This window comes from Haematobia irritans, chromosome 5 (assembly GCF_050003625.1).
Source record: "Haematobia irritans isolate KBUSLIRL chromosome 5, ASM5000362v1, whole genome shotgun sequence".
NCBI classification, from domain to species: domain Eukaryota; kingdom Metazoa; phylum Arthropoda; class Insecta; order Diptera; family Muscidae; genus Haematobia; species Haematobia irritans.
Window position 1 is genome coordinate 132344634 of NC_134401.1, and position 16728 is coordinate 132361361.

Here is a 16728-nt window from a genome sequence, read left to right on the forward strand (position 1 = left end):
TTTGAAAGTGATTAGAATTCAAATGATTTTCATTTATACATATTTGTTTCCTATATTATTATTAAAAGCTGATTATGAAATCGAACTCCACAGCAGTGACTATTTCTACTAAGAACTAATTTAATACATACTCTCTCTCTCTAGTTTTTTTCCGTTTTACAAAAACAAAAATAATGTCAACAATACTTTATTGGTTTTTAATTTGTTATTTGGTTTTTCTTATTTTTTCTTTTATTTATTAAGGGCTACAACAATTGTTTCGGCTTTTGTTTTTTTAAGTTTCGTTTTGTTTTATTATGTATATATATAATTCTTTTTCTTCATTATTATTTAATAACTAGCTTTGTTTTCTAAAATTAAATATTAGCGTTTACGTTTTATTGGATTTTGTTGTTTTTATTTTATTTTTGCAAAATGGTTTTGTTGGTTGGTTTTAATGATTTATAACAATATGTAATAATAATAATAATTATAATATAATAATAATAATGTGGAGTTTTATGTTTGTTTATGCTTTCATATAAAGGTACATCATTTTTAGTTAATTATTTTTTTCTATTCCATATTGGTTGGTTGGTTGATTGATTTGTTTTAAATTTCTATTTTTTTTATTTGTAATAACGTCCGCCCAAACTCTACTTACAAATTTTGTTTAGTTTTTTTATTTATAGTTTGGGTTATGCTAATTTTGTTTGCTTGTTTGTTTTTTGTTAGTAGTTGGGATTATTGAAATTTTATTTTCTTCCTTTATCATCATCATCATCATCATTATATGATATAGTATATAGTAGGTAGGTATGTTTAAGGTTTATGGATTTGTTCTCTATGTAGATTTTAGTTTGTATGTATATAGTTGGCATGTATATATATGTATAGATATTGCTATGTATATGTGTGTGTTTATATAACTCAGCTTCGTTTACAGGTAGCATGATTAATATTTTGTTTATGTTACTGGAGAGATTTTAACAAGGCGTTAAGAAAAAATGCATTTACCAAAAGCTTTTGTTTTTGTTTGTCCTTAAGTACTAACGCAAAATATTTTCTTTGGTTAAATCTTTCAACGACCTCATTGGTTTTTAAATATTAATCATATCATTGGGTTGTTGTTTAGTTAACTTGATATTTAGATATTTAACTCTTAATTGATTTATTTACATTCTTTATGCATTATCTCCAGATGTTGTTGGTTGGTATTCTTAAGGGAAAAACGTATGATGTTCCACATGGAAAATGGAATATAATGTAAGTACTGCAAAAACCTTTTTCTTCCTTTTTTTAATCACAAAAATTATGGAACCAATTATTTTTTAATGCAAACATTTTCTATTGTGAAAATTAGAATAGCCATATTGGTCCATTATGGCAGAAAAAAAAAACAGCAGTAAAATCCACAATAATTCGAAAAATGTAACCCTGGCATCAGCTGTTTATACACACACAAAAAATTTCACGAAAATTTTTCCAATTAAAATTTTAATTGAGTTTTAAAAAATATTCAATTAAAAATTTAATTGATTCAACAAATTTTTTAATTGAAACAAAAATCAATCACAAAAATAATAGTAACAATTAATTTTTTAATTGGATCAATTAACTTTTTAATTGACCTTCAATTAATTTTTTAATTCATACTATCATTTCTGTGATTGAAGACATTTCAATTAAAAATTAATTGGATCAATTAATTTCGTGATTGAATCAGAAAAAAATTTTTTTTGTGTGTAGTCAAATAGAGAAAATAAAATATATTTTATACATTTTTAATTAATAACATAATTAAATAATTATAAATACAGTGAAACCTCTCAGATAGCCTAAATTTTGACCACATTTTCGGAGGTTATTTTTCATGTGATAATAGGCCTATTTTAATTTGTATGAGCTATTGAGAACATCGTTGCACTCGGTGTTGCCAGATTGCATTTTGATAAAGTGCTTATTATAATTTTCTAAATTTTTTGTTTTAGTTTATTCAATAATTAACACCCATGTTCGGATATTCCCTACACAGACAAAAAAAATATCACCAAAATATTTCCAATAAAAAGTTAATTGATGTTGAAAATTTTTTCAATTAATAAATTAATTGATACAATTATCTTTTTAATCAAAATAGAACCATTAAGTTAATTAATTCAATGATTGCAAATTTTCAAATTTTTAATTAAAACGTTAATTGATACAATTAACTTTTTAATCAAATTCAGAAAACTAAGCCAGTTTAAAAAAAAGTGATGAACATTTTTTTAATTTTTAATTAAAAATGTTTTTCAAACAATCAATTGTTAAACCAAATTAAAATTTTAAGCCAATTCATAAGTTATTGAAAATAGTTACCTTTTTAAATTAATAAATTAATTGAATTTTGCAATTAACATCAATTAAATTTTTAATTGAATCGAGTAAAAAATTAATTGAAGTTTGCTAATGAAATCAATTAATTTTTTAATCAAGAATTTTTTCTATGCACAATTAAAACTGTGATTGATACTATCATTTTCGTGATTGAAGACATTTCAATTACAAAATTAATTGGATCAATTAATTTCGTGATTGAATCAGAATTTTTTTTTTTATGTGTACAATTCCATTTTCATTGAAAATTTCACAGTTTTTGATTGGGTTGCATCAAAAATTAATTAATGGACTTCAAATAAGGGAATCAGAAGATTTTTTAAATTATATTTTTTTTTAACAAACACAAAAAAAAAATTATGATTCAATCACGAAATTAATTGATCCAATTAATTTTTAATTGAAATGTCTTCAATCACAGAAATGATAGTATCAATTAAAAAATTAATTGAAGGTCAATTAAAAAATTAATTGATCCAATTAAAAAATTAATTGATACTATTAATTTTCGTGATTGATTTTTGTTTCAATTAAAAAATTTGTTGATTCAATTAAATTTTTAATTGAATATTTTTTAAAACTCAATTAAAATTTTAATTGGAAAATTGTTCGTGCAATTTTTTTCTGTGAAGGCAACAGTATTGAATATTGTTTTTTTTTTTTAATAAATTTCATATATTATAAATAAAATCAAAATTTATTACTGCGTATTTTTTTTAACCTGAAATGTATCCATCATGGACATAATTCAATTTTCACTATTACTTTTGAATTAATTTCACGAAAATTTCGGTGAATATGGAGAAAAAGAAGAATTTGTTAGTAGAGACAGCAGAAAAATTTGATAAAACAGCTGAAAAATGAAAAGCAGTCGATTTTTGCTGAACAAGCAAACATTGTCTGCCAAGTTTTAAAATCGATTACACTAAAACATGTTCTAATTCGACCGAAGCTAAAAAAGGTTATATAGGGGCTGGCATTAAAGCAGAACATTAAAAAAATTTCCCAAACAAAATGTTTGCTGATCTCATCATTTAGGAGGTTTTAGAAATATTACAGTTCTGGAAATTACGAAACGCTATTTATGGTTCGTGTTATTCTGTAGACGGCGGAATGAAAATGGGCCCCAGAAAAATTAGCCCCAAAATCCAAAATGAAACAGGGCCACATTTGTAGTTTTGAATATGAGGGGCTCATTTTCACTTTTCACATTTGAAAGAAATGAATCCTAACTGATGGAAAAAAAAATATGAAGATTTAACCCCACTTGGGAGTCTGTCCATAGAAGATAGTTTTATGGTGTTTTCTTTTCTGAAACAAGTGCTTTGCCTTCATTTTGTCTGTACAGAATGCGCATTTGTAAAATATTGCCAGAAACTTAAAAACATGTTATCATTTCAGCGGGCAAAAAAGAATTACAAGAAGCAAACAGGGCAATCGCAGCACTCTCGTTTGTCGGTAGTGCTGAAAATGCCCGCAATTTGCCTCTATGCGTGCCCCTATTTTGCACAACAGAATTCAAAGACTTTTTGCACTTTTGCCTGTTTGTTTTAGAATAGAAACTAAAAAGTTCATTTTACGTGCAAAACGAAAAAAAAAGAAAACACCACAACGTACAATCCCAAAAAGGAAATTGGAGTTAATTTTTATTTGAAATATTGGGATTTATATTTATAATGAAAATGGGTAGCAAAAAAGGAAATTGGAGTTAATTTTTATTTGAAATATTGGGATTTATATTTATAATGAAAATGGGTAGCAAAAAATGAAATCAAATAAATGAAAAAAAAAAAATAAAAAAAAACAAAAACAAAAAAAAAATGCGTTGTTGTTTTCCATATAATTTTTTTGGGGTCCTATTTCATTAAGGGTTTGGAGCTAATTTTCATGAGGGCCATATTCATAGCGCGTCTCTAGATTAGCAGACAAATTCACCTGGTATCATTTATGCGAACATGGGCTTCACTTATTGATAAAACTGATTGAATTACTTAAAGTTTTGATTTCAATGAAATCATCAACATTCGTGGGAAAATTTTGTTTTTAAATTTTTGATCGATTACAATTTAATTAACGATGTTCATAATTTAAAAATTTTAAGATCAAGTTCTTGACATGGTAAAATTCTTACAATAATTTTAATGTTTCATTTATTACAAAATTATTATTATTAAAGACAATTATTAATTTTATAAAAAATGTATTTCATAAATTTATATTAGGCAAACAATAAAATTTTATTAATAAAAAATATTGTTAAATTAGATTTAGATTTTGATATTTTTATATAAGTATAAAAAATATATTTTCAAACCCGAAACCCATTCAAAATAGTTGTTTTTAAGTATATTAATTTAAAAATTCCATTCCTCTGATTTGGCCTTAATAAAATTATCAAATAATAAAGGTGGAAATAAAGCTTGATTCAATTAACTTTTAATTGATAAATTTTATTTAGATAATTAATAGTATTTCTATTATGTTTTGTAATTAATACATATTCATTTTTTTAGAAGAAATGATAACAAGCTTTAAATTATTTCTAAATTATTTTCAAAATAATTAGAAATTTTTTTTTATTCCTTTTTCTTATAAATTTTGATTCCTTTAATAACAACAATTAACTTTTTACTTGATTTTGGGTTTGTGTAAAAATTAAATCAATTTAATTTCTATATTTATTTTTTATTTGATTAAAAAATAATTGGTTCCTTAATTTAAATACTTCAATAAATGTTGTAAAAACATTGATAATTATTTTCGTGACTATATTTTATTCTGTGTATACACATACAGGCCAACATTATATTAACATTCCATGTTAACATACTAGCTATCTGAAAACGAGCCTTGCTTTCGTTCATTCGCTCATTCATTAATCATTCATCATTAACTTGTCTATTTCTATAGGATAATATTTTTTATTAGTTATTGTTGTTCTTGCAATTGGTTTTTGTTTTTCTTCTTCTTCTTCTGTTAGTTATTCTTATTTTGCTTTATATAACACATTCCATAGACAGAGACTGTTCCTTACTGGCGCGTCATTGACAACGACGGCGGCACGAGAACTAGGAGGACTTGTTTCAGTGATTGTGTTGTGGCGTTGGTAATTTTTTTGTTTTGGAGAAAGGAGATTACTAAAAGGTATATACGAGGACTTTTCACAAAAGACCACAAGGATGGTGGAAAGGCTTTGTTTAATTCGTTTATTTTGTATTTTCTTCTTCTTCTTCTTCTTCTTCTTCTTCTTCTGCTACTTCTTGTTATTCTTCGTGGAAGGATGAGGATATTTTCTCAGGTGTTTTCTTTTTATATTTATACAGCCTCTGGTCTGATGATTGTAGTCTATGACGTGGTCGTCTGTGTTTGTGGTGTGAAATAGTGTATGCCATTTGTGGCCATATCGTATTCTGTGATATATGCGGGAATTTCTAACTGATCCTTTGTGATTGCTGAATATAGGTGTTCAACACCGGGTAATGAGTGTACTTTGGCTTTAATGGCTGGGGCCATGAATGTGGTAAACCACCAAGTCATCATCTGTTCGAAAATTAAATTGAAAAATTATTAATTAGCATTTATCTTTGGATATAAAATATAAATGTTTTTTATTTAACTTACCTTTGTCCAAAATGTTGGATGTACAATGTAGAAAGCTTTAAGGTTCTTTTTGTATCTGAAAATAGGAAATAAGAAAATTAAAAATACGTTTTTTAAGGATATTCTATAAATTTATATTCTAGGAAAATGGAAAAAGACGAAAGTTGTTTCCATTCCTAAAGGTGGGCGCTGAGTTTGAATTTACCCAACAAACACAAGGATGAGCATTTTTCGTAGGTAACGCCATATCAATTTGATAGTGAATCTCATCTTCAACATTAGTTCAAATGGCCTTGCATATTGCTTGCCTTCAACAAATTTTCCAATGGGTTTGAAGCATTAAAATTAAATTTAGTTTGAAAAGTTGTTGCTACTATGTTGAGAAATTGTTGCTAACGTGTTGAATTCTACTGTTGAGGGTAATGTCTGTTTTTTGTTGAGAACGCGATTTTCTCAACAATTTCTCTAATTGAATTCTAAGCTAATTCTTTGAACAAATGTTTGAAAGCGTATTGAATATAAGCATTTTTCCAATGCTTGTGTTTATTGGGTAGCCTTTAAAATCAAGTATATATATACGCAGAAAAAAAAACTATTTCTGAAATATTTCCAAATAAAATGTTAATTGAAGTTGAAACTTTTTCAATTAAAAAACAAGTAAGTAAAGTCTAAAGTCGGGCGGATCCGATTATATTATACCCTTCACCACTATGTAGACAAACATTTGTGTTACCATCTCAGCTACTTAAAATTTGCTGGGAGCTACATAAAAGTTTGCATTTCCAGATACAAATACTTTTAATGGAAACAGTTTTTTGTACTTCTACAAAAACTCTAGAATTAAAATTTCAATCGGCTAACGCCCTGGGATGAAACACAATGTTAGTAAAAACAAGTAAGTAATGTCTAAAGTCGGGCGGGGCCCACTATATTATATCCTTCACCCCTATGTAGGCCAAAATTTGTGTTACCATCTCAACTACTTCACATTTGCTGGAAGCTATATAAAGGAGACAATTTTTATACCCTTCACCACTACTGTGGTACAGGGTATAATAAGTTTGTGCATTTGTATGTAACCCCAAGAAATAGTGGTCATAGACCCATCTTTTAGTATACCGACCGGCTTAGAATTAAATTCTGAGTCGATTTAGCGATGTCCGTCTGTTTGTCTGTCTGTCCGTCCGTCTGTCTGTATATGTAATTTTGTGCACAAAGTACAGCTCGCAATTTAAGTCCGATCGTCCTCAAATTTGGCATAGGGCCGTTTCTTGGGACAGAAACAATCGCTATTGGTTTTGGAAAAAATCGGTTCAGATTTAGATATAGCTGCCATATATATTTATCCCCGATTTGGTCATAGTTAGCGTGTTTATCAACCGATTTTCTTGAAATACCGTACATCCAAATATTTTATTAATCTTGAAAATCCTGCAAAATATCAGCCAAATCGGTTCAGATTTAGATATAGCTCCCATATATATCTTTCGTCCGATTTAGACTCATATTACCACAGAAGCCAAAGTTTACTACCGATCTTCGTGAAATTTTGCACAGAGGGTAGAATTGACATTCTACCAATGCTTGATAAATTTGATTGAAATCGGTTCAAATTTAGATATAGCTCCCATATATGTCTTTCGTCCGATTTGAACTTATATGGCCACAAAAGCCAGAGTTTTGCCGTGATTTGCTTCAAATTTTGCACAAGGGGTACATTTAATAGTATTGTTAAGTGTGTCAAATTTTGTTAAAATCGGTTGAGATTTAAAGGGTGATTTGTTAAGAGCTTGATAACTTTTTTTTAAAAAAAAAACGCGTAAAATTTGCAAATTCTCATCGGTTCTTTATTTGAAACGTTAGATTGGTCCATGACATTTACTTTTTGAAGATAATTTCATTTAAATGTTGACCGCGGCTGCGTCTTAGGTGGTCCATTCGGAAAGTCCAATTTTGGGCAACTTTTTCGAGCATTTCGGCCGGAATAGCCCGAATTTCTTCGGAAATGTTGTCTTCCAAAGCTGGAATAGTTGCTGGCTTATTTCTGTAGACTTTAGACTTGACGTAGCCCCACAAAAAATAGTCTAAAGGCGTCAAATCGCATGATCTTGGTGGCCAAATTACCGGTCCATTTCTTGAGATGAATTGTTCTCCGAAGTTTTCCCTCAAAATGGCCATAGAATCGCGAGCTGTGTGGCATGTAGCGCCATCTTGTTGAAACCACATGTCAACCAAGTTCAGTTCTTCCATTTTTGGCAACAAAAAGTTTGTTAGCATCGAACGATAGCGATCGCCATTCACCGTAACGTTGCGTCCAACAGCATCTTTGAAAAAATACGGTCCAATGATTCCACCAGCGTACAAACCACACCAAACAGTGCATTTTTCAGGATGCATGGGCAGTTCTTGAACGGCTTCTGGTTGCTCTTCACTCCAAATGCGGCAATTTTGCTTATTTACGTAGCCATTCAACCAGAAATGAGCCTCATCGCTGAACAAAATTTGTCGATAAAAAAGCGGATTTTCTGCCAACTTTTCTAGGGCCCATTCACTGAAAATTCGACGTTGTGGCTCGTTAGTAAGTCTATTCATGATGAAATGTCAAAGCATACTGAGCATCTTTCTCTTTGACACCATGTCTGAAATCCCACGTGATCTGTCAAATACTAATGCATGAAAATCCTAACCTCAAAAGAATCACCCTTTAGATATAGCTCACATATATATCTTTCGCCCGATTTGGACTTATATATATGGAAGCTATATCTAAATCTGAACCGATTTGGCTGATATTTTGCAGGATTTTCAAGATTAATAAAATATTTGGATGTACGGTATTTCAAGAAAATCGGTTGATAAACACGCTAACTATAACCAAATCGGGGATAAATATATATGGCAGCTATATCTAAATCTGAACCGATTTTTTCCAAAACCAATAGCGATTGTCTCTGTCCCAAGAAACGGCCCTATGCCAAATTTGAGGACGATCGGACTTAAATTGCGAGCTGTACTTTGTGCACAAAATTACATATACAGACAGACAGACGGACGGACAAACAAACAGACGGACATCGCTAAATCGACTCAGAATTTAATTCTAAGCCGATCGGTATACTAAAAGATGGGTCTATGACGACTATTTCTTGGCGTTACATACAAATGCACAAACTTATTATACCTTGCACCACAGTAGTGGTGAAGGGTATAATTAATTGATTAATTGATACAATCAATATTTTAATCAAAATAAAAACACAAAGACAATTAAGTGCTTGAAAATAGTTATGTCTTTAATTATAAAATTAACTGATATAATCATTGTTTTAATTAAACTAAGAAAACAAAGTTAGTGAAACTTTTCGTCGTTTTTATTAAACAATTAATTGTTCCAAGTAACAATTTAATTAAAAAATGTAATCGATGTCGATTGCAAAACTCAATTAATTTTTAATTGATTTATTCAAAAAGTTAATTGGAAATTAGATCGAAGTTAAATTAAATAATTAAATTAATCAATTAAAAAACTGATTGATTAATTTCCAGTTTGATTGCAACAATTACAAAATTAATTGATTTTTTCAATCAAGATTAAATTGTCAATTGAGTCAATTAAAAAATTAATTGAAATTCGAATCAAATCAATTAATGTTTTTATCAAATATTTTTTTTATGCCCTAATTAAAACTGTGATTGATACTATAATTTTCGTGATTGAATAAAAATATTTTTTTTGAGTATATAATAAAATAAATACGAATAAAGTAACTTTTTTTTGGCAATTTTTTAGTAACTTGAAGTGGAATTATAACAAAATTTTATTTTCTTCAAATTTTTTTTGGGGTCCAATTTCATTTAGGATTTGGGGCTAATTTACAAGGGGCCCATATTCATAGCGCCTCTCTAGACCATTAATTCAATCGACATCGACCATTATTTTTAGCAGACAAATTCACCCGGTATTGTTAATGCGAAAATGGGCTTAACTTATATATATATTAACTTATATATATATATATATATATATATATATATATATATATATATATATATATATATATATATATATATATATATATATATATATATATATATGTATATATATATATATATATATATATATATATATATATATATATATATATATATATATATATATATATATATATATATATATATATATATAAGTTAATATATATATAAGTTAAGCCCATTTTCGCATTAACAATACCGGGTGAATTTGTATATATATATATATATATATATATATATATATATATATATATATATATATATATATAAACTGATTTAATTAAACAAAGTTTTGATTTCATTAAAAAATGGAATCATCAACATATTAAGAAAGAGTTTTTAATAATTTTGGTTGATTACAATTTAATTAACGATATTCATAGTTTAAAAAAATTAAGCTCAATTTCTTGACATGGAAAATTTTAGTGTTTCATTTATTACAAAATTATTATTATTAAAGGCAATTATTAAGTTAATAAAAAATTTATGTAATGAATCATTATTAAAGTAACGGTAAAAATAGCCATTTTAGCGCAACAGTTTAGCTTCATATCGGCGTTTTAGCGTGAAAATCCTCTCATAAGGGAGCGAATGATTTCCGTTCGTTTGGGTAACCTTCATTCGCTCTCTTGAGTTTAGAGGAGGTGAATTATTTTTGATTCAAGTCTCCCAAATATCTAACTCACACCTCAGCCTATCTAGCAATCACAGCTACTTAATACATTTTCACATTTTCTTTTTATTCTCATTAAGAATACATTTCATAGGAACTTACTTGTAAGGCAATACACTGTAAACTTCACGCAACCAATGTAATGATGGATAATTATTGGTGCTGGTTAAAGTGTGGAAGTAGGCAATAACATAGTCTCCTTTAACGATGGGATCCAAGAGTTTTATCAAATATAATAAGGCCTAGATGAAAAAATATAAAATTTATAAAATTATAAGAAAAAATTGTGAAAAACAAATCTCCACAAACTTACCTTTTCCAAATCGATATTGTGGGCAGGGAACCATTTACCACAAAATACTATCACTGGTCTACCCAAACGATCTACGCCACTCTGATAAAGACAACCGATACCGGATACTTCGCTTAAATCTTCAATTTGAGCACGATGTAAAAGACGTTCATATCTGTAATGAAAAACAAAAAATAAAATATCAATATTAGTCACAATATTCTTTATAAATCAATATTTGTCAACAAATGTTTTAAATATAACATATTGTTGTTAATTACAATAACAAATATCAATTAGTAAATAAACACCTACTAAGTCTTTGAAGATCTAAAAGATTCACACATATTTTATATTTTTTTTTTTTACTAAATGCTAAAATTTATTATTGGAATGAATAATCGAATTTACGACACTGTTAATTGAATGTAAACATGTGCCATTAATACTTAAAAACAAATAATCAATAAATGTTTTATGAATTTCCTTTTGTGGTTTTAATTTTGAATTGATTTTAATTTGCAGGAAAAACCAAAATTTTTCATAATTGCAATAATTATTTTGCATTCGTAAAAAATTTCTTGGCTAGCCAGAGTCGAGAACAGTGTTGCCAGTATTTTTCTGGCTCTTGTACCCAATTTATGATGTTTTCGTTCCCAAAAATCCCCAATTTAAATCTAAATTCTTCACAAAAATTCCCAATACAAGTTTTTTTTTTTGAAAAAAAAAATATATATATTTTAAATATTCAAGTAGTAAAATTGGGTGCCCAAAGTTGGTATAATTCTACCAGAAATTGTATTTTTTTACTGTTTTGTAGATTGGTAGAAGTTTTGACGTTTTGGTAGATTTTGCAAAGAGGTACTTCATTTTCTATAGACATAAACAAAATTTTCTATATCGAAATAAAATTTTGGAAAAATGTTCTATACATGTTTAGGAACGAAAATTTACTTTTAAATGTTCAAGTAGTAAAATTGGGTTGCCAAAGTTGGTAGAATTCTACCACAAATTGTAGATTTTTCGATTGAGAAATAAAATCTTAACAAAATTTTCTATAGAAAAAAAAAAATTGACAATATTTTGAGTAAAAAACAGAGACAGCGGAGAAAATCCTTGAAAACGGTTCTGACGAAGTCAACCGAAATATCAGAAAATAAAAAAAAACAAGAAACCAACAATTTCAAGTTTAATTTATAGACCTATAGCCAGAGATTATGAGATAAAAAAAGAAATAAAATTTTGACAAAATTTGCTATAGATATAAAATTTTGACAAAACTTTGTATAGAAATAAAATTTTGTCAAAATTTTCTATAGAAATAAAATCTTAACAACATTTTCTATAGAAATAAAATGTTGACAAAATTTTCTACAGAAATAAAATTTTGACAAAATTTTCGATAGAAATAAAATTTTGACAAATTTTCTATAGGAATAAAATTTTGACAAAAATTTCTATAGGAATAAAATTTTGCAAAAATTTTCTATAGAAATAAAATTTTGCAAAAGTTTTCTATAGAAATAAAATTTTGACAAAATTTTCAATAGAAATAAAATTTCGGACAAAATTTTCTATAGAAATAAAATTTTGACAAAATCTTCTTATAGAAATAAAATTTCGAAAAAATTTTCTATAGAAATAAAGTTTTTACAAAATTTTCTATAGAAATAAAATTTTGACAAAATTTTCTACAGAAATAAAATTTTGCAAAAATTTTCTATAGAAATAAAATTTTGGCATAGAAATAAAATTTTCTTATAGAAATAAAATTTCGACAACATATTCTATAGAAATAAAATGTTGAGTAAATTTTCTATGGAAAGAGAAAATTTTTATCAAATTTCCTATTGAAATAAAAATTTGATAAAATTTTATGTTTTTGGATTTGGCAAAATTTGTTATAGAAATAAAATTTTGACCAAATTTTCTATAGAAATAAAGCTTTGACAAATTTTTTAGGGAAATAAAGTTTTGACAAAATTTTCTATAGAGATAAAATTTTGACTAAATTTTCTATGGAAAGACAAAATTTTTAACAAATTTCCTATTGAAATAAAAATTTGACAAAATTTTATGTTTTTGGATTTGGCAAAATTTGTTATAGAAATAAAATTTTGATACCATTTTCAATAGAAATAAAATTTTGACAAAATTTTCTATAGAAATAAGATTTTGACAAAATTTTCTATATGAATAAAATTTTGACTAAATTTTCTATGGAAAGGGAAAATTTTTATCAAATTTCCTATTGAAATAAAAATTTGATAAAATTGTATGTTTTTTGATTTGACAAAATTTGTTATAGAAATAAAATTTTGACCAAATTTTCTATAGAAATAAAGCTTGACAAAAATTTTTATGGAAATAAAATGTTGACGAAATTTTCTATGGAAATAAAATTTTGACTAAATTTTCTATGGAAAGACAAAATTTTTATCAAATTTCCTATTGAAATAAAAATTTGACAAAATTTTATGTTTTTGGATTTGGCAAAATTTGTTATAGAAATAAAATTTTGACCAAATTTTCTGTAGAACTAAAGCTTTGACAAAATTTTTTAGGGACATTTTGACAATTTTTTTTAGGGAAATAAAGTTTTGACAAAATTTTCTATAGAAATAAAATTTTGACCAGATTTTGTATAGAAAATTTTCTATAGAAAAACATTTTTGACCAAATTTTCTATTGAAAATTTGACAAAATTGAAATTGACAAAATTGAAATTGACAAAATTGTCTATAGAAATAAAATGTTGGAAAATTTTTCTTTAGAAATAAAATTTTGACAAAATTTCCTATAAAAATAAAATTTTGGCATAATTGTCTATAGAAATAAAATTTTGACAAAATTTTCGATAGAAATAAAATTTTGACAAAATTGTCTATAGAAATAAAATTTTGGCAAAATTGTCTATAGAAATAGAATTTTGACCAAATTGATTTTTGTTAAAAAAAATTTAAACTATTTCTCGAAAAAAATCCCCAAATTTATGAAAATTCCCCACCAAATCCCCACGTCCCTAACTCAGAAATTGCGTCCTCATTCACGAAAAATATTCCCAATTTGGAGGAAAATCCCCAATACTGGCAACACTGGTCGAGAAACGCTTCGAGTATAAAAAAAAATCATTATAAGAATGAAGAATTTCATTGTATTTATGAAATTGTTTCGTTGTCTCAATTTTAATGAAAATTTTCGTTAATATTACGAAGTATTTTCTATCACACATCTCGATTTCTTTGCCACATATAAGGTGCCACCACTTAGTTTTAGGTGCTGTTATCTCAAACCAAAATTTTTCTCTTTGACCAAAAGATGATAAAGACGTGTTGTCTTTAGAGTTAGAAGATTCGCCTTTAAAATGGGTATCTTACATAAAATCAATTTCTATTGAACTGAGGTCAATTTGTCATACCATTTAGGGAACAAATATTCAATATTATTGAGATCGCCCGTGGCTATATAAAGCAATCATCAAACTATTTGTTTAATGAATGGGATAATTTTGAAGTCGAGCCTGAATTTGGAAATTTTAATTGCGGTTAACACGGTTTAAAGAACTTTAATACCACATGATATAACAAAGAAGAAAACAACAAATAAATGGAAGAATGTGTCTCATTATTAAGTACGCAAACCCCAATTTTAAAGGAGATCAATACAAAAATCAATAGTGTAAAGACAAACACTTTGGAACCGAGTCATTTTGTTTCAGTGTATGGTGGAACATTAAATCTCAGCCAATTTGGCCCCATTTTTATTACTTTTTCGGTTTCTAAAATATTACAGTTGTGCTCAGGTAACCAATGCGCGATATTAAGGTCTCTAGAATAGAAACCACTATGGTTGCCAAATCTTGTATTATTTCGAAAACCAATGCCGGTAATGTTTTCCGTTTGGCTAACAAAGGCAATAGATGCCACATTGCATTTAGAGAATCTGTACCTGACGATATGCACAACTTTTTGTCCAAAATCCACCTAAGAAGATAACCCTAACCGTGGCAATCTAACGTCTCAAGCAGTCCATAATTTGTTCGGTATCTGCAGGATTTAACCCTAGACCATTCTCCCTATTCCATTTCCCAGTCTTTCGGAGGGTTCTGTGTATGACAGCTCCAACTGTATCGAGGAATTTTTCCTTGACTGTTAGTACCACATCATAAGCATATGTCATCACTATAATCCTTTCTCTTTCCAAGGATAGCAAAATATTGTTTTTAGAAAATTGAGAACATTGTGAGTGTTATGCCACTTTAGTGGCAAATTTGCCACTTTTTTCAAGCGGTGATACTGTTGTGCCACTTTATTTTAAAGTGATTCTTTTTACATTTTTGTGTCACCTTTTCCCCATACTGTGCCACTTTTTAATAAAACTTATTTATACTTTAAAAAGATTTTTTATGACCTCAAATATCGTTAACATGAAGGATATGGTCGGTGACTTAACAAATAATCGAGTTTACCATTCGACTTTTTGTTCGACTATTTGTAAACAATTTCCCCTTTTGTATCATCATGGTTTTAGTGTAGAAGTGTTGCACTTAAAAGTATGCAAAGGATATTTTCAATAGTAGATAATCCAGGTTAATATAAAATTTCAAGGAATGGTTTTATAGGAAATGGAGATAAAATCATAGTGATGACCTCTATTAAAAAAAATTATTTCCCGATTCTATATAAAATACTGGGTTTAATTGTTAGTTTTTCTTTATAAAAAGTGTGCCACCTTTTTTATTTCTAGTGACACTTTTCAGAAATTCCCAATAGACATCTTCATAAGAAATTCGCTTATCTTTCCCTTGATCAACATTTGAAGTTGGCAGTGTCTGTAATCAAACACTGTCAACTTTTTTCAGTTGATGATACTTTTTTGTTGTGCCATTAAATACCATATATATTTTTACATATTTGTGGCACCTTTTGTGATGTTGTCGCATTTTTTTTTAGTTAATTTATTTTAACATATATATTTTTTTTCAAAGATTGTGCTTAAAAATTTCGTTACGTATTACGGATGTTATCGGTGCTTTTACATACAATCGTATTTAAGGGACCAATGCTATATTTTTTTACCAATTTTCCCTTCGTATACAATACTGCATCGCCTAAAAGTATGCAAATAAAATTGTCTATTTTATATAAATCTTGGTACAGCAAGAAAATTCTATGATTTATAAACAAATCAATTTTCACATCAATTTAAATCCCAAGTCAAGAAGCTCTCCCTCGAAGAATGAACCATTAATCGCATTCGTTAAGTGATGATAGCTAAAAGATCAAAGTATTTAGAAGTGAAATTATTCAAACAAATCGATTTGCTCCAAAAAAATCATCCATTCACTTGCCGGCAACACAATTTGTCATTGGCATTAACAATTATTAAGTGAATGTTGTTGATGAATCCCAAAACAGGTAGGTAGGTAGGTGGTTAGAGTCAAACGCAAAACAACAATTACGCCTCACCACACTCCCAAACACACAATTTACCGCTTATTTATGGTCAATGTTGACGTGTAATTGTGATGAATGAATCAGAAAAAAATGAGCAAAACTTACGAGTTTTACCATAGTTTTTGGAGGGGCTGGGAGAAGGGAATCGCCAAGTATAACATCAGATAAAAATACAGCAGTTTTCCCCAATGTGACAGGTACTGCTATCTCCTCAACAATGCGTATAAAAACAAACCAACACCAGTGAAACAGAGAAACGAGAGTTAAGCGAAAAATATTCGGAGTAAAATCAAATGGTTTATGGAATTACAAGAGAT

At 27.7% G+C, this 16728-nt stretch overlaps 1 protein-coding gene across 3 annotated transcripts in view; it reads right to left on the bottom strand.

The window, feature by feature from the left end:
* Positions 1 to 171: 171 nt before the first annotated feature.
* The window catches only part of Gdap2 (ganglioside induced differentiation associated protein 2), a 266573-nt gene continuing 250016 nt past the window's right edge, over positions 172 to 16728 (bottom strand). For all 3 annotated transcript variants that reach the window (XM_075312430.1, XM_075312431.1, XM_075312432.1), the window contains 4 exons: positions 10977 to 11130; positions 10766 to 10905; positions 5980 to 6034; positions 172 to 5898 (listed from right to left, as the gene is read on the bottom strand). In XM_075312430.1, coding sequence (XP_075168545.1) covers positions 5704 to 5898; positions 5980 to 6034; positions 10766 to 10905; positions 10977 to 11130 — 544 coding nt within the window. In that variant the 3' untranslated portion in view covers positions 172 to 5703. The remainder of the gene's footprint in view (positions 5899 to 5979; positions 6035 to 10765; positions 10906 to 10976; positions 11131 to 16728) is intronic.